This window comes from Phocoena sinus, chromosome 20 (assembly GCF_008692025.1).
Source record: "Phocoena sinus isolate mPhoSin1 chromosome 20, mPhoSin1.pri, whole genome shotgun sequence".
NCBI lineage: Eukaryota > Metazoa > Chordata > Mammalia > Artiodactyla > Phocoenidae > Phocoena > Phocoena sinus.
The window spans coordinates 19,632,425-19,653,234 of NC_045782.1; the positions used below are offsets into that span (position 1 = coordinate 19,632,425).

The 20,810-nt window shown below is 50.5% G+C and overlaps 3 protein-coding genes across 4 annotated transcripts in view; 1 reads left to right on the top strand and 2 right to left on the bottom strand.

Moving 5' to 3' along the window:
• Window positions 1-415: 415 nt before the first annotated feature.
• LOC116745522 (C-C motif chemokine 13-like) lies at window positions 416-3,611 on the top strand. Its single transcript, XM_032616285.1, has 4 exons — window positions 416-456; window positions 1,479-1,552; window positions 2,101-2,215; window positions 2,683-3,611. The coding sequence occupies exons 1-4, from the start codon at window positions 416-418 to the stop codon at window positions 2,879-2,881; spliced, it is 429 nt and encodes a 142-aa protein (XP_032472176.1). The 3' UTR covers window positions 2,882-3,611.
• A 1,450-nt stretch (window positions 3,612-5,061) lies between these two features.
• The window catches only part of CCL1 (C-C motif chemokine ligand 1), a 30,829-nt gene continuing 15,080 nt past the window's right edge, over window positions 5,062-20,810 (bottom strand). Inside the window, exons 1-4 of one of the 2 annotated variants that reach the window (XM_032615817.1) lie at window positions 8,716-8,858; window positions 8,427-8,583; window positions 7,153-7,267; window positions 5,063-6,043 (exon numbers count right to left, since the gene is read on the bottom strand). In XM_032615817.1, the coding sequence (XP_032471708.1) occupies window positions 5,953-6,043; window positions 7,153-7,267; window positions 8,427-8,502 (282 nt within the window). In that variant the 5' untranslated portion in view covers window positions 8,503-8,583; window positions 8,716-8,858 and the 3' untranslated portion in view covers window positions 5,063-5,952. Of the gene's footprint in view, window positions 6,044-7,152; window positions 7,268-8,426; window positions 8,584-8,715; window positions 8,859-20,810 lie in introns of those variants that run through there. The other variant, XM_032615818.1, reaches the window with a different exon arrangement.
• LOC116745244 (AP-2 complex subunit beta-like) overlaps window positions 8,845-20,810 on the bottom strand; it is a 76,121-nt gene continuing 64,155 nt past the window's right edge. The window contains 2 exon segments of the mRNA XM_032615807.1: window positions 8,845-8,975; window positions 9,867-9,976. Of these exon segments, the coding sequence (XP_032471698.1) occupies window positions 8,967-8,975; window positions 9,867-9,976 (119 nt within the window). The 3' untranslated portion in view covers window positions 8,845-8,966.

A 20,810-nucleotide genomic window follows, 5' to 3' on the forward strand; every position in this document is an offset into this window, starting at 1 on the left:
AGAGCTGTTAAAGCTTCTGGAGACTGGAGGATGTGTTGTGGGAAGGTTTTCCATTACTGACTCAATTTTTTAAATAGTTTGAGGATTAAAAAATTTTTTTTTCTTGCAATCTGGTAAGTTGGATTTTAAGAAATCCGTCCACTTCTTTTAAATTAAAGTTGCTGGCATAAGGTTCTTATTTTCCTCTTGGTGTCTGCAGGCTCTGTAGTGATGTTCCCTAGTGGTGCCTTTTTTCCTTTTTTCATGGTCAGTTCAGGAGAGTTTCAGCTTCTTTGTAGGCTTGTCAAAGAACCAAATTTGAGACTCTTTAGCCCTTTGTCTATATATTCTTTTCTATTTCACAAAACATAGCTCTTTATTTCATTTCTTTTACCATCACTGGGCTTGTTTTGCTAGAGTAGAAAAACTTGCAAGGATGGAAAGTGGACAGGAGAATATTCCAAGCAGGTGCAAAAAGTAAGCGAAGTCTGGGAGCCAAGAATGAGCATGGGGATAGGAACACTCAGGTGAAGGGCCTTGCCAGGTATTCTATCATAGTCCAAGCTGTTCCCTCCTTGCCACCGTGCTCATTGGCTCTCCCCCCCACCACCCCAAGCTCCTAGCTCAGACCCCTCGCAGGAGGGAGCCAGGTTCAGGAACAAAGAGCCCACTTCATTGCTCTGTTCCCCACCCCGTCCTATCAATGATCCTTCCTGAAAACAAGGGGCTTAGACAAATCAGTGGTTTTCAAACCGTATCCCTCTGGGCCTGAGTAGCAGAAGGGAGCACCTAGATGTGATGGGAGGAGCCTGGTCACCAGAAGCTGGCTTTAATTTGTCTCCAGTATGAGACTTCCACCTAAAACTTGCCTTGGAAAAAGACATCAGCTACATGAAACTCTCTTGGTGATTATATGTAAACAGACTGTTTTTTTCTCCCAGTGTCACCCCTCACTCCCCATGAGACGTTGGGCAAGTTATTTAATCTCTCTGCCCCTCGGTGTCCCCATCTGTAAATGGGCATGATAATAATAGCGCTTACCTTGTCAGGACTAAATATGTAATAGGGGAAAGTCCTTAGCATAGGAGTTCTTTTCTATGGTTTCTTTTTCATTTTGGAGAAAGCAGCTCCTCGGATCACTTACTAGGGTGAGTGCCAGCACATCTGTGTTCTGTCTTCATTTCTGTGGTCTGGGTGGCTGGAGGGAAACGGTGCCTACCCTGCTACAGGCCACAGCTTTTGCCTTGCATTTCCTGGAAAACTCTTTGGCAACCCAGCCTCCAGCTTAGTAGATTCAGGATACACAGTAAGAATTCAGAATCTTAGTAGATTCATCTTGACTTGACTGTACCCTGGCCAGGCAATGATCCCTCTGGGGGCCCCCATCCTCTCTGCCTCTCTACAAAGGCAGGCAGGGCAGCCAGAGCTGCCAAGAGGCTGAGATAAACCCAGAAACCAACAGCTCTTAGGCTGAAGCTCACATCTTCCCCTTCCAACAGGAAGGTGTCCACAGCACCTCTGTGTCTGCTGCTCACGGCAGCTGCCATCAGCACCCAGGTGCTCACTCAGCCAAGTAAATTCAATCTTTCTCCCCCCTTCCCTTCCTCTCTCTCCTTCCCTCTGTTTCTCATCTTCTAGGAAGGCCTAAGACAAAGTGACCCACTTCAGAGACTATCAGAGCACCCGGGGTCCTTGGAGTTGTAACATCTAATTTTGGAGACAGAAAGCAGAAGCCCAGGTTGGGGACAGCAGGCATCCTACCGGCCCCCTCCCCGCTCCAGGACACCGCAGAGCCAGAATAAAGCCTAAACTCTACTGAAAATCCAGGGCCTTTTCTTTGACCCCAGATGATCGCCCCAAACCCTGCAGGTTGGGGGGCCATATCCAGGACCTGTCGCACTGGCCTCCCTCAGTCAGCAAAGATGTGTCCTCACCGTGCAGAATGAACCTCAAAATCTTGAGCCACATGTTCCTGGTCCCACCCCCTCTCGGGGCGGCTGTCAGGAGCACTGGACCTGTGTGGAGAAGACACACTTCTACCTCTTAGCTTTCCTTCCCCTGCTGCGTTCAAGCTGAGAAAAGCCTGACATCTCAGATGTTTCTCAGTGACTTTATTTCCAGATGCACTCCGCGACCTGTTCAACTGCTGTTTCACATTTAACCATAAGAAGATCCCCTTGCAGAGGCTGAAGAGCTATGGAATCACCAGTAGCCAGTGTCCGCAGGCAGCTGTCCTGTAGCTAGAAAAACCCTGCTCCCCTCCAGCCCCCCACCTCATCTCACCCCTTCCCTTTCTTCCATCCCCCCCATCCTAAGTTCTGCCCCACAAGACAGACATAGACTAATTTGAGATGTCCTACTCAGGGGATAAGATCCAACCAGACTATGTAATCCAAAGCCTCCTATTATTACATCAGGGACAGGCCCAGAGAGGGCCGGTAACATCCCACACCCTCCTTGCTGAATGGGTACCAGCTCACACTCGGGTGGTTGCTTTGCTGGATGCCAGGTCAGCTTCTCCCAGGGCGTGGCAAGAACAGCAACTACCCCCAGAGGGCCTCTCCTTTCCACACCCCTCTGACTTCCTGTCCTAGGGCAGCCCCTCACCTGTAGCAGGTGGGCCTGGTCATCCCTAACGAGTCATCCCTTGGATAAAACCCTCCAACATTTCACCTAACCCTGCCAGCCCACTTTCATCCACAGCTTCAGAACCAAACTGGCCAAGGACATCGGTGCCGACCCAAAGGAGAAATGGGTCTGGAATTACATGAAACACCTGGGTCAGAAACCTCACACTCTGAAGACTTGGACTCTTTCGGCCACACTAAGACCAAGCCAGAGGCTGAGAAATGATTCTTCTCCCCCAGGCTTCCTGTCTCTATCCTGGACTAAATTGACCTGAATTTTCAAATAGGGTGCTTTCTGTTTCCTGATGCAAAATGTACTATGTCTTAAGTAATATTTCGTATTATTTGAATTGTGGCTGGTTGGGGAGTTATTTTGAATATTGGTGATCTCTTTTTTTAAAGCAAGGCCTTGAGCCACTTGGTTCCTGTCATGAGCCCCAGTTCCTTCTCCTGTAAGCTGTGGGCAGTGCGTCTTTCTCCTGCCTAACTCCCCAGGGGTGATGAGCATGCCTATGAGAGCCATGGCGATGAAGGGCTACTGCAATCTAGGGAGGACGGCACCTGGTGAATGTGACGTGTTGCTAAATGTGTTATTATGGAAACATGAATGCAATTGTAGGACGGCTGACTTTTTGCAGAAAATACATTTTGTTTAAAATCTCTAATACAGTAATGGTGTTTTCTTCAGGGATAACTCCCAACAAGTAGGGGGTACTCTCAGGGGCAGGTGGATGGCAGAGGGTGCTAGAGGAATGCGGATGTAGCCAGGGCCTGGTTGTGTGGCTAACCTGGGCCCATCTGAGTGTCAGGGAGGGCCTGGCTCATCAGCCCAGGATATTCTAGAACGATTGCTCCAGTCCCCAGCATTAGCTTCCAGTGGGTCTCCCTTCCCTCGTCCTCCACCCTGGAGTAATACAGCCAGTAAGTGCACTTGACACACCCACTGGCGGGGACGGGGGAGGGGGAGGAAACAGGTGGCCCTGTCCTGATTAGCATCAGACTTGACAGCAAAGATGGGACTTGGACAGATGGTGTAGCACCGTCACAGCAAAGACTCTACCGGAGAAGATGCGGGATGGAAAAGAGGGGAGAGGGCCTGCAGGGAATATCCCCAAATAGTCAGAGTAAGGGATCCAGAATGGAAAAGCCAGAGACTTTTGGAAAGGAAGGTTGAGGCATAGTTATAGAGGAATCGGAATATCAAGGTGGGAGTTTGGAGTCAGCTCTGAAGTCTTTGGAGCGATAGGGAGGGCAGGGTGTGGGGCGCCAGGAAGAGTAGCCTGGGATCGGGCCGAGGGCAGGATCGGGTTGGCAGGGGGGCACGGAGAGCAGCCTACTGCAGTGGTCCAGGTGAGGGGTAGCCAGAGAAGCAGGGCAGTCATGGGGGGCGGAGGGAAGAGATGGCCTAAGAAGAATGAGCCGGATACGCCGTGTGTTGAATGCCGGGGTAAGAGGGAAAAGCCCTGAGACACAGGACAGGAGACCGTCTCCCCTTAAGTCACCAAACCCAGAGACCCAGAATTCACTGCCCTCCTTTGCTAGTCTCCCTAGAGTCTCACGTTACACAACTTGGAGCTTGTGATTGTCCCTCTTAAAGGGACAGGACCTCCTCTTCCTCTCTATCCCCTGAGGGGCCCCCTGTTCTTCCCGAGACTGCCTCCCTCCCCTGGATGACTTGTGTTGGCATCTTCATCAGACGTGGACCCACCGACGCCTGGACCCTCCCCAGGGCCCTTCCCAGGAGAAGGCCCTGCTAACCAACTCTGCAGGCTGCTTCCGGTTGAGACAGGGTCCGGGTATCCTGCTGTACCACACAGTCACGTGGCATCTGGGGACTCGGGGAAGAGTTCTACCCTGGGAGGCATTGTAAGCAGCTTTGGGCCAGAAAGCGCTCTCTGCAGGAGGTCCCTTTTGTCTTGTTGCTAAACTTAAACCAGGCACCCCCATGCTCTACTTGTCTCTGGCCCTAGCACACTTTTCAAACCTTTTGATCACAAAATACTTTGCCTAACTTGTTGGTTCTTTACATAGATCAAAGAAGCAGAAATGAAGAGTAAGTAATTAACGGAGTGCCAGATCTCTTCCCCAGCTTCCCGTTCAGTAATCTCTCGAAAAAACTGCTAGCAAGAGAGCATCTAAAAAAAGATCACAAGGAGTCCACAAGCCTGCACACAGTGGGGGATGGTGACGACTCTGACACCCTATTTCAGTGATTAACTGAGATTACTTCCCTGTTTCCCCTTAAAAACGTTCATGGCTGTACTTCCCTGGTGGTGCAGTGGTTAAGAATCCGCCTGCCACTGCAGGGGACACGAGTTGGAGCCCTGGTCCGGGAAGATCTCACATGCTGCGGAGCAACGAAGCCTGTGCGCCACAACTACTGAGCCTGCATGCTACAACTACTGAAGCCCGTGCACCCTGCAGCCCGTGCTCCGCAACGAAGAGCAGCCACCGCTCACCGCAACTAGAGAAAGCCCGCGTGCAGCAACAAAGACCCAACGCAGCCAAAAATAAATAAATTAATTAAAAAAAAAAACTTTCATGGCCGAGGAGAATCTTCGGAGGTGGCTTTGGGGGGACACTGAGTCCACCATCTCCCCAGATTGCCAGCATTCTGATTAACGGGAACTTTCCTTTCTAGCAACACTTGTTGAGTTTGGTTTTGTAAGTAGCCGAGCAGCAGGAACCCTGGGCTCTAGCGCCAGATCTAATCCTGACTTTCTGCGTGTCCTCAGGCCTGTGGGTGTCCCTCTCCAGCCCTCAGTCACCTCATCTATACAATGGGGCTAGCATCGTCTTACAGGCAGACGATGCCCAAGATCCCTTCCAGCTAGGGCAGCTTTTGGATATCATCAGCCTCTGAACCCTCTGGGCAGTGCAGAGTGGGCGGGGGTGATGGGGAACATCCTGCATCCAAATGGGGACCCAGCCCCACAGAGAATCTACATCACAACCCAGAGCCCACACTTATCCCCCGGGACAAAGGCAGTCAGCTGAGAGATGTAAGTCATTTATTGGCTCCTATGATGAGAAGTTGGTTCTCCTGGCACCTGGTCCAACATGTTTCCTTTTCTCCAGCCCCTGACCCCAGCCCCTCAATGTCAATCAGCTTTGCACCCTGAAATCCCTGTGGGGTCCAAGAGGCACAGGGAGGCAGAAGTTGAAGAGTCTAGAATTTAACTATATAAAGTGCGACAACGTATCTTATCAGGACCCAGCAGACCCTCTGGCATGACCCGGCAAAGCTGGGACAGAAGGACTGGTGTAGGGTTGGGCGTTGAGGGGACAGGTAAAGCCACACGGTGTCCAGAGTCCAGGATGGAAAGGGATCAGCTCATATTCCCTTTCACTGGCAGGGGTTTATCCTTTTTAAATAAGCCCGAACCCACGATTTTGTCTGTGAGACACAGGCCTCTCGGCCTCCGTTCAGCTTCAATCTGTAGGCAGAGAACAAAGGAAGGGCTAAGTCACCTGAGCCACGCCCTGGGTGCCACACACAAGTCCCATCACCCCCTCATTGCTCCTGGGTGCCCCTAAGCTTTTCTCCCGGGGCCTATAAAATGAAGTCATTGCCTAAGACCTACAGTTTGTACACTGGGAGGAACACCCAAGCTTCAGGGGCAAGGGATGGGGGGCTTTCAAAATTGCATTTCGTGGACCCCTTTTGCGGATTCATTGTATCAGGGTAGAGCGAAGGCTGCAGACATTCTGAGGATCTGCTAACATGGAAAATTCCCCTCCTAGGACATCTCTGAGGGCCCACCTGCTCCATCTTTTCATGTGTCTGTGCCCATCCGGGACCCCTAGTCATTGCCTTGGATGTGTGTGTGTGTGTGTGTGTGTGCGCGCGCGCGTGCGTGTGTTTCTTTTCTGATCTACCCACCTCCCAAACTTGGCTATTGTCCAAAACCGTAGATCAATTCTGCCTCTAATTATCTGCAAGACCTTAGACAAATCTCTCCAATTCCCTGAACCTCAGTTTTCACGATAATGAAAATGTGTGCACTAAGAGTTAGATGAGATAATAATATACACAAAAGTGCCTTATAGACACTGAGTGGCAAGTGTAAGCTACCTCCCTGGAGCTTCATAACGACCCTGTGATGCAGCTATCGTGTTTACACCACTTCACAGATCAGGAGTGCAGAGGGGCTACCCAGATAAGGAAGTTCAGAAGACTTACCTGTCCAGAGTCACTCAAGACTATAGGTTGGCAAATCCAGAAGCAGGAACTATCTGAGAGCCCCTCACTCTTACCATCACCCAGTAGTACCTGGAGCTTTTAAGCTCTGGGCATAAAATATTAAGATATAACACTTGGCACCTTGCAGCTCCAAGAAACCCATGTCACTGCAGGAACACAGGTGTTCGTCCTAGCGCCCACTCTCAGCTCTGCGCCCAGGTTTTGGCCTCCTCACTAGTTTGGTTAAAAAACCTTAATCCGGTGGAACATCGCCATCTAGCGTCTGCTATTCTAATTCCAGGGCGGCCGCTTTCTGTCCTCTGGAGAAGGGAGTCAAGGATGGAAGAGGATACAACCACTCACATTAGATGGTTTTTGTAGGAGCAGGTGGAGCTGGTGTTCTTGTAACACTGGATTCTCTGCAGGGACATCTTTCTCTCTACCAGTGTGAAACAACAATTGGAGGATGACACATGCACTGGAAGAGAAGCGCAAAAATGGTTTGCATCCATTTCTCAAGCTGGACTGAGTTCCTTTCATCCAGGATGGGGAAAAAAGCAAAAACAAAAAACCCTTCCAGAACAGGCTCAGGCTCTGGGATCACACCCAAAGGGCACTAGTGTCTCATCAGCCACCCAGTTCTGTATTTAGGCAGTCAGGACACTGGGGTTCAGATCCCAGCTCTCCACAAAACAGCTGTGTGGCTTTGGTCACGATGAGCCCTCCCCTGGGCCCCAGACTTCCCAGCTGAAAAGCAAGACTCTTTAGACTGATTTCTAAAGGCTTTTCTAGTTCTGACATCCCACCACCAGGGTATGGTTCTGCCCTTACATTTGGGTTCAAGGGCCCTGAGACCCTGTGAGTATGATTCAACAGCAGTCCACTATTTGGGGCAGGATTAGGGACTGTTTTAGGAGCTCAGACTGATGAAATGACCAGGCAAGAGCTTCCAGGAACTGATCAGCTCCACGCAATCCCAACCTCACCCTCCACCCTGGTCCTCTCAGCTCTGACCCAGAACTCCCATTCTGCCGGTTTGTAACCCCCCCTACACACACCCCACCTTCAAAAGACTTGCATTTCAATCCTGGCTCCTTCCTCCTAGTTTGACCGTTTGCAAAGCCCCTTCCATATGTCTGCTGTTAGGTCAGTATTCTCTCATCAGCCTTAGAGGGTAGGCATGATCAAACCCATCTTACTGATAGCGAAACCAGAGTTTGGGAGGTATAGTAACTTGCCCAAGGTTAGCCAACTGTTAAAGCCCCAGATCCTGACCTCAGACTCTGCCTGTTATCTGTTACACAGTGGAGGCGAGACCCCAGTCAGTCCCTCCTCTGGACCTCAGGCCTCCAGCTTGGCCTCAATGACCTCACAGCTGCCCTCCATCAGTCCGCAGGATCTGGACGAGGCTGGCCTCCTTTGGCTGAAGCCAGCTGCTCAGCGGTCTGTGTTGGCCCCAGGCTTATGGCTCTCCTGCTGTCCCCCTGCCCCCGAGCAAGTCCTCCCTTCCTCCTCTTCAGGGAGAATTCTTTCTGGAGGAGTGGAGATGAAGGGGTGAGCCTGCCCCCAGCCCCAGAGCACCTGCCTGCGTCTCCACCCTCCCCAAAGAGGAGCAAAGTGACTCCAGCCAAACTCACTGCTCTTGGCATCCACATCCTGTAGCCACGCCCTGGCCAGCAGCAGGCACACCAGAGCAGTGGTGATGACCTTCATCTCGGGACGTCCAGCTCAGGCCTCCCTGGAAGGAGTCCCTCAAGGAGTCTGGTGGAGTGAAGAGCTGTCCTCTGGCCCATCCTGCAGTACCCAGAGCTTTTATTAGAAGACCTGGGTGGGGTTTTCCAAGCCCCAGTGCAGAGGTGGGGAAGTCACAGGAAGAAGAGGTGGTTACTTGCGTCCAGTGACCACATGGAAAACTCCTTTCCTTACCTCCCCTGGGTGGTGTGAGAGGTGTAAGGAAACTTCCCTAAGCGCAGGAACAGATACGGATCTTGAGAGGCTGAGTAGAAGCTGTCCCAGCTGAATGGGACGTGGAAAAAGGTGAATGAGAGGAAGTGGCCTGTCTGTGGCTCCTCTGATGTCACGTTTTTCCTGAGCAGAAGAGCTCTGCACCAGCACTGAGACACACATGGGTTTGAATCCCAGTTCTGCAAATCAGCGGATACATAAACTCGCCCGAGTCACATCTCCTGTGGAAGACGGAAAGAGTAACTCGTATCTCACAGGTGACCGAGGAGCATTCAGTAAGATCCATTCTGTCAAGGGCCTGGCCCAGATAGTTGCAATTTCTATTTTTTCAATCACTCAACACTTTTCAATCACTTGCCCTGTTCTTGGTCCTTGGTTAGTCCCAGGGAAGACAGCTACCGATGACATGCAAGCCATTGCATCACAGCTAAATAAGGAAAAGCCAGTTGGTGTAAGGACAGCAGTGGATGTGCCATATGGAGGGCGCAGGGGAGGCTGGGAGCTGCCCACAGGAGAGAGGCCTCCCAGGGGAATGTTCTTCAAGCAGAGTCTCCTGCAGAAAGGCTGAATTGGAAAGCAGCCTCTCCACAGAGGAAGGAGCTTGTGTAAGGACAGCGAAGCGTGGAGGACAGTGCCCGGAGTGAGGAAATGGCTGGAGAGATGTGTGACTGTCCAGCGACCAAGTGGCCAGGTCAGGAAGACATGGTGTGCAGTGCGTGGAATAAGTAACACTAGCAGGTGCTCAAGAAAAAGTAGCTGGGCCATATCCGTGTGTTAAAATCACAAGGCCAACGTGATAGCTTCCCATGGTCAATGGGATGAAGTGCAAGCTGCTGGCCATTCGTGGCTCACGTGATGTCTCCATGGATTCCCGCATGTTGCAATATTTGCAAGTCTCTGAACAGGTCACATGCTTTCTTATCTCCAGGATTTGCTGCCACCGTAACCTCCACCTGCAGGGCCCTCCTCCTTGTCTCCCGCTGTGAATTCTACCCATCGCAAATGTCGTTGTCTCTGTAAAGGCCCTTCTGCTGTCCCCACAGATAGGCCTTCAGCCTCCTTTGAAGCCCCTCTGTGCCTGGATCTCCCACATGAAGGTCTTTCATCCTTACAACCCCTGCATTCCGTGTATTCTCCATCCTAACACCTGCGTGGGGGTCCTGGCGTGTCGGAGTTGAAAGCTCCCTTGGAGACCATCTGCAGCAGTGGCTCTGAAAGTGTCCTGGGAGAGCAAAAAATGCAAAAATACCTTTGCCCCATTTCTGAAGCAACATCAAGACACATGTGCCCGTACGTGTTGAGGGGCAGGGGAGGAAAACTCCAGGTAATTCAGGCACCGGCAGATAAGAATCTAGTACGGTCTCTTTCTATTACAGATGGGGAACAAACAAGCCTCAGAAAGCAGAAACCGACTTTGCCAAGGTCATACCGAGACTTCGTTGCACAGATGAACAGTGGATGCCAAGGCATCTGGTCATCTGACCACCACGTGCGGCCACCTCTGGGAACACACTGTCAGTAAGGACCACACACTTTCAGTAAGGACCTGCTCCATCAATTCCTTCATCTGGCCAGCTGCTTCCTGCCGCCCAAAAAGTACTTAAAGCAGTTGAAATCACTAAGACACTGTTGTCACTCTCCTATTTTCTTTGTCCTCGCAGACTGATACTTTTTTATTCCTTGGTTGTCATTTTAGTGGGGTCTCAAAGAGGAAGGAGATTAAAGGGATGTGGCCAGTTGGTCAAATGTCACCTTAGATCCTTTAGACTCACTTGGGACACAGAGAGGGGCCAGGTCGCCACCCAGGAAATACTTTGCTCTCCCCTCCTCCCGGGGATGCTGCCTGGCCCACTCGAGACCAGGACAGGGCTCCCCCTCCAGCTGCTCACTTCCCATGCTCCCCCTCACTGTGGCTACCATGAGCCCAGGACAGGAAAGGAGGCGACAGAAAGACTTAGTCATGCCTCACTTAGTCATGCCTCCCTCTCCCCAGCTGCCGCAGCCCCAGAAGGAACTGGCCAGAGGCTCCAATTACATGGAAACCCAGCGTCCCACAGGGTCGCGCCCCCAGCCCCACTCCAACTCTTCTTCTCTAAGCCTGGCACAAAGTTATTACTTGGCCAGGCTTCTCTAAGCCTGGCCAAGTAATAACTCAATAAGATCTGCATGGCCTTGAATGTGATGGATCAGAACTGCGTAGTTGAGGGAAAGGTAAGAAAAGCTCCCAGCATTGACACTGAACCAGTTTCTCATGTGAACTACCCTTTTCTTAGTTAGAAGTTTGAAAACCAGTATGGGCCTGTAGAGAAGTTTTCTTTTTTTTTTTTTTACATCTTTATTGGACTATAATTGCTTTACAATGGTGTGTTAGTTTCTGCTTTATAACAAAGTGAATCAGTTATACATATACATATGTTCCCATATCTCTTCCCTCTTGCGTCTCCCTCCCTCCCACCCTCCCTATCCCACCCCTCGAGAGGTTTTCTTATTAGTCATCTTTTGTGAAGTAGGGACCAATTTACTACAGATAGGTAGAGGTCAGACAGAGCTCAACTGGTGCGGGTTCATCTTAAGATCATCTCCTCCTGGAGTGGCCCCAGGTTCTTGCCTCAGCCCTGATGGCCTGGGGGTCCTGGAGCCTGGTCCTGCCTGCTTCCCCTCCAGTTACATCTCAGCCTGATTCTTCAGACCAGGACACAGAAACCCATGGGGGTGGAGGGAGGAGTCATTTTCCCAGCATCGCACAGCTGCAGCAATACTGGCCTCGCTTTGTCCATCTCTGGGGCCAAGTTTTCTTAGTTCCCTCATTTAGGGAGGAAGTGTGTTTGCCCCAGAGGTAACTGTGTCAGATTTCAGCCCCACTACTTTTTAGCTGTGTGACCTTAGGCAAGTAACTTAACACTTGTGAACTTTAGTTCCTTCGTTGTAAAATCCACTACCGACTGGATCTGGTAAAACTCTCCCCAGTGTTTTCAAAATAAACTCCCCAAACCACAGCCTAACTTTGGGCTATTTGAAGGATTAAATGAGATGTCTCACCTTATCTTGGAACAGGGGAAGAGGAAGGGAAGGGAGGGAGAAAACGAAAGAGGGCAGGAAGGAGGGAGAGGAAAAGAAAGTTGGATCATTCAAAATCACTGTGGAGCACCTAAAATATGACAGGTCCTGAGGACACAGCAGACACAAGACAGACACTGGTCCTGCCCCTGTGGGGCTTACAGCTCGCCGCAGGAGGCAGGTACTGGGAACTGTGTTTAGTGCTCGAGAAGAGACCTCGTGTCCTATGAGCTGCAGAGTATACGGAAGCGCTTACCATGGGGCCTGGCACATAGTAGGTGCTCAATAAAACTGCACCCCTCCCCCCTCTACCCATTAATCCAGGAACCAGGCAGTGCTGCCACCTCCCTAGCCGGGACCCCCTTCCTGGTCTCTTTCCTCTCCAATCCTGTGATGCCCAACGCCCAGGCCAGGCTTTCTATTGTCACCCACAGGAGCGCAGTGTTCTCTTCCATCCCCACCTCCGCACCCCTCCCCAGCTGCCTCCTATAAGTGCAAGTCCAGCCACAGTGCCTCCAGCACCCAAACATCTTTGAATTAAAAACCCTTTCTTCTGTTTTCCAGCGACTCTTACCCTCCTCCTGGGTTCCCTTGTACACTGTCTTCTAACATTCAGCACTTTTTGTTCTTTTCAGGAGGCCTCTGTTATCCAGCTCTCAGCAACAAAGTGAACGAGACAGCAAGCATCTCTTGTAGCAACAGCAGACCCTGGGGGTGCCCAAAGAATGTCACAGCAGTGACAGTCACCAGTTTTTCAATTCGCGTCCACAGCCGTGGAGCTCCAGAGTGACAACTCAGCCTGCTGTTCGGAGGTGAAGTACAAATGTCTTGGCTCGGCTTACGTAGTCCCGCACAATGTGGCCCACAGAGCTCTAGCTGCACGGCGCTGTTACTGCTCGGCGCACCTGTGCTGGGGCGTCACTGCCCCTTCTGCCTGGGACGCCTGCTCCAGCTTTACCTGGAAGACCTCCTGCAGGCTGCCCCATCTGAGCTCCCAGCATGAAGCAGGCTCACGCCCCATAGCAGCCAAGCCAATCTTGTGATTGCCTGGTGGTCCACACCCCTCCCTCATCTGGAAGCTCCCGGGGAGCAGCAGTCCCTGTCGTGGTCCTCATTTCATGTCCCAGCGCCCCACCCAGGATGGGTGCGTAGTGACTGTTGCTAAAGCAGGTGGAAGGAGAGGCCTTCACATCATTCTCGTCATCCCCCTGCCGCAGATGAGAAACAGAGGTCCTGGAGATGACAGGAGTCATACAAGTAGCAAGTGACAGAATTAGGATGAGAAGCTCTGGCCCAAACCCTGTGCTTGTTTATACCCCCCTGGACCCTCTAGCATGGATGGACCATCTTCCGACTGTGCTGATGGGCACCATTCCACACACAGGATGCTGGTGACAGGTCTCAGTTCCTGATGTGGTCATTCATTCATTCATTCACTCATTCACTCAGGAAACATCTTCTGAGGGCCCACTTTGTGCATGGGCAGTCAGGTGAGAGAGGAGAGCTGACCACAGAGTCAGGGCCTTCAGAGGGAAACAGATACGCAAACCAGTAAGTGGGCACAGATGGTCAAGGCTGCTATAATATGCAGACTAGACTCTGCACATGCCCATTCTAGGGGAGCGGAGAGCTCACTGGGGTGCAATGTGGAATACTGGCTGGGCCTGGAAGGATGAAGGTGGAATTTCCCCTGGGCAGGGGCCTGGATGGCACATTGTGTGTGGTTATAAAGGTGGGCTCTGCCTGGCCCCCAGGCCCAGCTCCTCTGTACACCACTGGTGTGACTTCTTTCCCTTTCTTAACCTCCCAGCCTCATCTCCAAACAGGGATAATAATGATACCTGCTCATAGGCTTGTGTGAAAATTAAACGTGCTGTATCTCTTAAGGAAAATCAAACAATTGTTTGATGGCATGCTAATAGCTGGTGTGGAGGCTGATGTCTTCAGGGCATGGGGCGGGTGAGGAAGGCCTGCAGAGAGGGGCTGGAAATGGAGCCAGGAGGACCTGGGCTGGGTTTCACAAGATCCTGTTTACTGGGCTCAGCCCTTGGGACTTAAGCTTGCTGTCAGTGGAGGGAAGGCCAATCTTTTGCTTGGGACAGGGATGCAGCCAGATTTGTGGTTTGTGCTGAGGGCTTGTGCTAGAGGCTGCAGGACACAGTGACTGGAAGAAGGCAGTCAGACTGGGAAGTTTGAAGGAATCCAGGAGAAGTGACGGAGGTGGGGTTCTGTAGAAAGAGGGTGAAAAATCAGGATTTCTGAGCTCTGCCGCTCATTGTCTGTGGGACCTTGAGCAGGCTACTTCCTGCCTCTGGGCATCAGTTCTCCCACCTAAAACGTGGGCAAGTTGGCCTAAATCAGTGACTCTTTACCTGGAAATCGGATTCATATTAGGATCATTTGGGAAGCTTTTATCCAAAGACACGTGCTTGAACCTCACTATGGACCTTTGTATTCTGAGTTCAAGGTAGTTGGAGTATCTCAAAAGGGCTCCCCAGATAATCCAATCCCACCACTTCCCTCTAGCCTGGATGGCTACTGAGACCCTCTCTGGTTTGGCATGAAATAATATTCTGGGTCCCTAAGGGCAGACAGAGCCCTGCCTACAATCTACACCCTAAACAGCTCCCTCGTCCATCCGAGGTGGAACTGGCCTTTCGGATCAGGCCTGTTGTACTGAGAGAGCCTGCTGGGGAGGGCTCCCTGCCCTTTCTGATGGGGATAGAGGGCAAAGAGCCTAAGAGGGCTGATCCAAGTCCCTGAGGCATTTAGATCCCACCCACCCTAGGAGCCAGGGTCATCTGAAACTTAGAAAGCTCCCAGGAAGACAGAAACTCAAAGAAGCCTGATAGGCAACTCATAGGCTTAGATTCAGCATGTTTTGTAGCCTCAGTTTTGTGGTTCTTGAGACATTCGGCCCTGGACCAAAAATAGCCACATTGCAAAGTCTCTGCGGGTATATTCGGGGAGTCAGCGTGGGTCAGGTGTGTGCCACATCCCCCCAGCGCTCAGGAGGACACTCAGGACAACTGGGGTGGACCATCTCATGTTACAGCTGAGGAGCCGGAAGCCGAGAAAGGAAAAGAGAGCTGTCACATGGGGACCCCGTGAGAGCCCTGAAGATAACCCACCTTAACTCCCAGATAGGCTCCTTCTCTGTGATTTTCTGGCTTTATGCTCAGGACCAGAGAGCTGGGCTGTGGTCAGAGAGAGAAGCTGGGCATGATCGGGGCCCCTGGGATGCTGGAAAGCCCTGCAGGGTTCCTGCAGCCCACCTGGAGGCCAGGGCACAATGCCAACTTTGCAGGGAATGGTAGAAGAAAAAAGCCCCAGCTTTTCCACCCAACGGAGCAAGGACGCAGGGGCAGGAAGTGGCAACAGTTTGACCCCAAAATATACCCACCAACACCAACAAGGTCACCCATGATTTACCCATGTGGGCAAACACGCCCACATGCTGCTAGGAAAGTCCCCTGAGGAGCCCTCTCCCCCTGAGGTAGTAGGTGGACGCCTGGGTCCCACCTCTGCTCACCACCAATTTCCCAGTTCATCTTGGGGCCACAGCTCTGGGAGCCCAGGGGAGCCTGAGCAGGGATGCTCTTCCTTCATTGCCCTTTAGGCCTGGCTCTCAGGCTCAGCTTAGAGCTGGCCACCCAAAGAGACACCTCCACTGCCAGGTCTGGCTTCACGGGCTCTGGAGTGAGCTGAACTGGTCACAGAGAGTGCATTTAGCTCAGAACTGGAGCCGGGCCTGGGATATGCTAGCCAGCATAGCCTGGACATCCGGGTCCCCTGGCCTTCACCTCTATCCTCTAGTGTAATAGGAAAAGCACTGGACTTGGGATCCAGACACCTGCATTTTAATCCAGGTCACCGCTTACCAGCACCATCAATTCTGATCATCTTCCTGAACCTCTGGGTCATTATCCCTAAAACTGGGATCCCAGTGCCTCTGTACTAGGACCATTGTGAGGACTAAATATGGAAATGTGTCAGAAGGCTTGCAGCACAGAGCCCTGCTCATTATCGTGGTTTCTAAGAGTGTTCTGTGTTTCCTCCCTCCCTGCTCGGTTTGTCTGAGACATCTTTACAGCTGCTCTTAAGAGCTGACTGCAAATTGGCCAGGTTCTCTTTCTCAACTCCCGCTGGCTGGCCCAGCTTTCCCAAGGGTGGGTGAGTTTCAGGAGCCAGGTTCACGTGGGGAGCATCTGAAGTCAGGGCTGCTGCCTGCCAGACCTAGCTGAAGTCTGCAGTCCATGTGTTCCACCAAGGCCCTGACCAGGAGGTTCACATAATTTGCAGGGTCCAGTGCAAAATAAAATGAGGGGTCTTGTTTAAAAACTAAAAATTTCAAGCATGCAACAGCAGAGTCTGCACAAATCATATGCCATGAAGGCTGCCCTGCACCTCTCAGCCCTCCTGCCATGTTTCTGCTTCATGTTGGACAGGCATCCACTGGTTTTCTCCTTGAAATATCCCACTTTGGGTCTCCTGTGCCCTGGTTTGGAAAATGATTTTCCAAAATCCCACCATTATGGTTTTATCGTTCCAAAGTTCTTGACATAAAGACATTTCCCAAACAAATCAGAAGGATGCATTTTACTTCCCACAAGCATTGCTGCTTTAAGTGACACATCAACCTCCAAGCCACTCCCACCCACAAATCCCCAGCTGCAGAGTCAAAGAAAGACCAGACCTATCTAAAATGTCAGAGAAGGGATTGCAGAGAGGGGCAGCAGTGAAAAATAGACAGTGTTGCCTCTGCTGATGTGGGATCCATCTTGCCTCCCGTTTCTAGCTGGAACCAATTTCAACCAAAGATTTCTCCCACCACCTGGATATGATGTGATTCAGTAGGATGGGACATATTGGGCACCCAGCGTATATTAGTTTAAAGGAATCTGTCACCAACCTCTTCTGCCACCTCCTCCATCCACCTTCAAGAGATGGGTCCTTTACATCCAGGTGTGGTAAAGCAGGTAGACGGCACTGAGCATCCTCCACCCTCTTGCCCAGTCCCCCCTTGCCCGCAATCACATCATGAAAAGGGAGAGGAAATGGGTAGCTGGCCTTTCTCCCAGATCTGCCATTCTTCATCTGTCTATACACGTGTCCTCATTTATGACTTATATTTTCTGCTCTTTCTCCTGCTTAGCTGACCAGAGATTGTGAACCTCATAGGAGACAATGGCAGGATGCAGTGGGTATTTGGCAAAGCACATGGTTATCGACCTCACCGTCCCTCTACCTCTGCTGCCTCTCACTTGCTTCCCTTCCCAGCCAAACAGCTGGAAGAGTTGGCACCACTCTCCCTGGTTCCTCCCAACCCATGTGTTCAATATACTGCAAACTGGCCTCTGTCTCTACCACGTCACCAAAACTGCAATGGCTAAAGTCAACGGTGACCTCCTTGTTGCTAAATCCATGGCATCCTTGGCTGTCACCTTGCCTGACATTTTGGCACCCTTGACCCTGTTGACCCTTCCTTCTGGAAACATCCTCTTGCCATGGCTTCTATGACAGGTGGCCCTCATGGTTTTCCTCCAAGCACTCTGCTGTTACTTCTAGACTTGGTTAGAGGTTCCTGGTTCTCTGTTCATCCCTTAATCTTGATGTTCCCCCGGCCCTCCGTGGAATAACAGCGGCTATTAGCTAACGTTACGTTGTGCACTTCACGTGTGTCAAGCTACTCTAAGCACTTCATGTGTGTTCAGCTGTCTAGTCTTCCTCATGGTCCTGGAAGTAGTCATTATTATTAACACCCATTATACAGCTGAGGAAACCAAGGCACAGAGAAGTTGTCCAAGATTACTCAGCTAGTCGCTGGGAAGGTGGGATTCCAATGCAGACAGTCTGGCTTCAATCCTGAAACAGTACTCTGCACCACCTCTTGGTAGAGACTCACCCCTGGGTGCTGCCCAACATCTTACCTTGTCCTGCAATCTGCCTCCTGATCTGGCCACAACCTACAGCACCTGTAACCCCATATATACACTCTGTGCCCCTAGACTGGGTTCCACACCCTTCTGCCAGACACACCCTGGTCTTTGCACACGCTCCTTTCTTTAAGGGGAATAAACTTCAACTGTTTTTTCCCGTGGTAAGTTCCACTCTTGTTCAAAATCACCTCCTCTGTGAACCCTTCTCTGGTTCCTCCCAATCCTCTGTCTTCCCTGGATCCCAGGCACCGTGCTTTTCCCTCTGTGCTTGCACGGACTGCCTTATAATGTAATTTGTCTGTTCCTGAGACTGCCTTCCTGTCTAGACTCTGAGTTCCTGGTTTAACACAGGCATATGATCCCGCTGGAGAATGTGTAGGTGAACTAATGAGCTGACCCATGTCTCAATGGAACCTGATGCTACCGAACCAAACTTGGGTCCATTCATCCAAATGCAGTAAAGCCAATCTATCGATGCTGGGCTGTGGTGAAGGACAGTGCAGCATTTATTGCAAGGCCAAGCAGAGTATGGGCGGCTAATGCTCAAAAGGCCTGAAGTCCCCACTGGCTTTTGGGGAAAGGTTTTCAAAGACAGGGTAAGGGAGAGAGTTGTGAGGTGCTTGATCAGCTTGTAGACATTCTTCTGATTGATTGGTGGTAATGCATTCTGGAGTCAACATCATCAACCTTCTGGTTCCAACTGGTCTGGGGGCTACATGTACATGGTCATCATGCAGTTAACTCCTTCCATCTGGTGGGGGTTTTAGTATCTGTGAAACAGCTCAGGAATGTGTGTCAGGTACTGTCATTTACGTTCTTCAGGGAAGAACTAAAGATTCTGTGACTCTACTGTATGGCTGATCTATTGTTTAAATTATTACCTGTTCTCCTGACCCAACTGCTGTCTTTTGTTATACATGTTCACATTCTTCCAATCATTAACTCTTGAGCCACCCTTTTGTGACCAACAGAGGCCTGGGAGACGAAAGCTTTTCCACAAACAAGAGGCAGGCCAGGACACGGGGAGGTCTGTCCCAGGAAGGCCCCATCAGGTCCTGCTTCATTATCCTGAGACTTTAACCTCATCTACCCTGTGTTTTTACCTAAAATCTAAGCCTTCACATTCAGATCCACTCACACTCTCATGTGCATACAATGACACACACACACACACACACACACACCCCGGGCTCAGAAGTTCCCTTAGGCAGTCCCAGCCCCCTCAGGCCATTTTCCTAACTGTACAACCTTCCAGGAGTCTGAAAATCCTGCCTTTCCACAATGTCTCATCCCAACTCTGAGACTGAGTTTTGCATTCTTCCATAATGTTCAGGCCATTTCATGGGGCCTAGCAGCTACAACTTGACTACTGAGTCATGTCCCACATAGACAGGACTGTCTCCAACAATAGTTACAAAAATAGTCCCTTACGTGTTCACAACTATTTGTGGCTTCTTTGGTCCCTTACACCCATGTGTTCATTTAAGCTTCACAACAAGGTATGGAATAGTTGCTATAAATCTATATATTTGACAAATGAGGAAATCAAGGCGCATAGAAATTAATACTACACACACACACACACACACACACACACACACACACACACACACACACACCTCCACCCAAATGCCCCCAGGGAAGGGTTGGGCCCTGTGGGTCCAAAGACTGCTTGTCCCATGCTGAAGCAGGTTTATGCCAGGTGAGCATGAGATGGGCCCAGGCCACATAAGAAATGAGTTTTCTCCAAGACTGTGTATGGAATTTCTTTCTGGCCTCCACATCTCTACTTCCCCAGGGCAAGCCTCTGCCAACATCCCCCCTGTGTAAATAAGCAAGCAGGTAAATGTAGTCCAGTTTCACTTATTCAGGTACATCAGTGGAAAGGCAAGATGAATTTAAGACTGTTATTAAATAAATGTGGTTCTCTTACTTCCAACCATATATAAATCCTTCTAACAGTATTATGGCGTTGAAGGTACTTTGAAGATACACGTTAATGGGAGAGTTTATCAGGATTTGTAATTAGCACAACAACTGAGAGCACTTTAAAGTAGTTGGAAACAGGGTAACTCACTAAAGAGAATCAACCACTCAAAAACACAATTGCAGTATCCATTTACATGCCAGCAATTTGTCTCCCAATTAGAAATGCATAAATTCAAACAGCTACTGTAAATCTTACTCTTGATGCAGTATTTGACATCCCTCCCGGCAAAAAACACTCATTAACTAAGTCAACAGATATTTAAAGGGTGCCTACTATGTGCCAATCACTCTCCCATGTGCTGGGAACCAAGATACACAAGGCACTTGCCTTGTAGAGCTAACCCCCTGGGAGAGACATAATTTTTCAGTTAATTATATAAACAAGATAATTTCTAATAGGATAAGTCAATGAAGACATATAACAATGGGATATGACCAGAAGGGAGATTAAAGAGTTGGCATTTGAGCTGAGACCTGGAGGGGTAGAATATTCTAGGCAGAGAGAATGGTGAGTGCAAAGGCCTAATGTGGTATCTTAACACTACCCTCTGAATAAGACCCAAGACAAAGATTTAAAGAAAGTAATCTATTGGGGAGGTGCAGGAAAGATGAGTAAGGGAACAGGAGAGCAAAACAAGGACTTGACAAAGAACCTGTTATCAGGCCAGCTCCTTTGTGAGTCGTGGGGCCGGCTCCCCAGGGACACGTTGGGAAACAGTACAGAGCACACAGCTGAGACACAGCTGAGTTATCTCACCTAGGAGCAAGGGAGTTGGGGTATTTATACTCCACTTCCTGTCTCTCACTGGTGAGGCCTGCTCCCTGGCACTTCTGTCCTGTCCTGCTCATGGACAGAGTGATCTTCCATGGCTGAAGGCAGCTTATGTGCACTGAGACGGAAGGCCTAGCTAAGGCATGTGAGCTGGCTACTGGCAGCATCTGCTACATGCAGAGAGCAGCCTGGAATATTCCAGAAAGAAAGTCAGTGAGAGTGGCATATTAAACTTGGGCAGGGGCTGGAGCGCAATGGTAGGAAATGAAGCCTGAGAGGAAGGCAGGGACCAGCTCAGG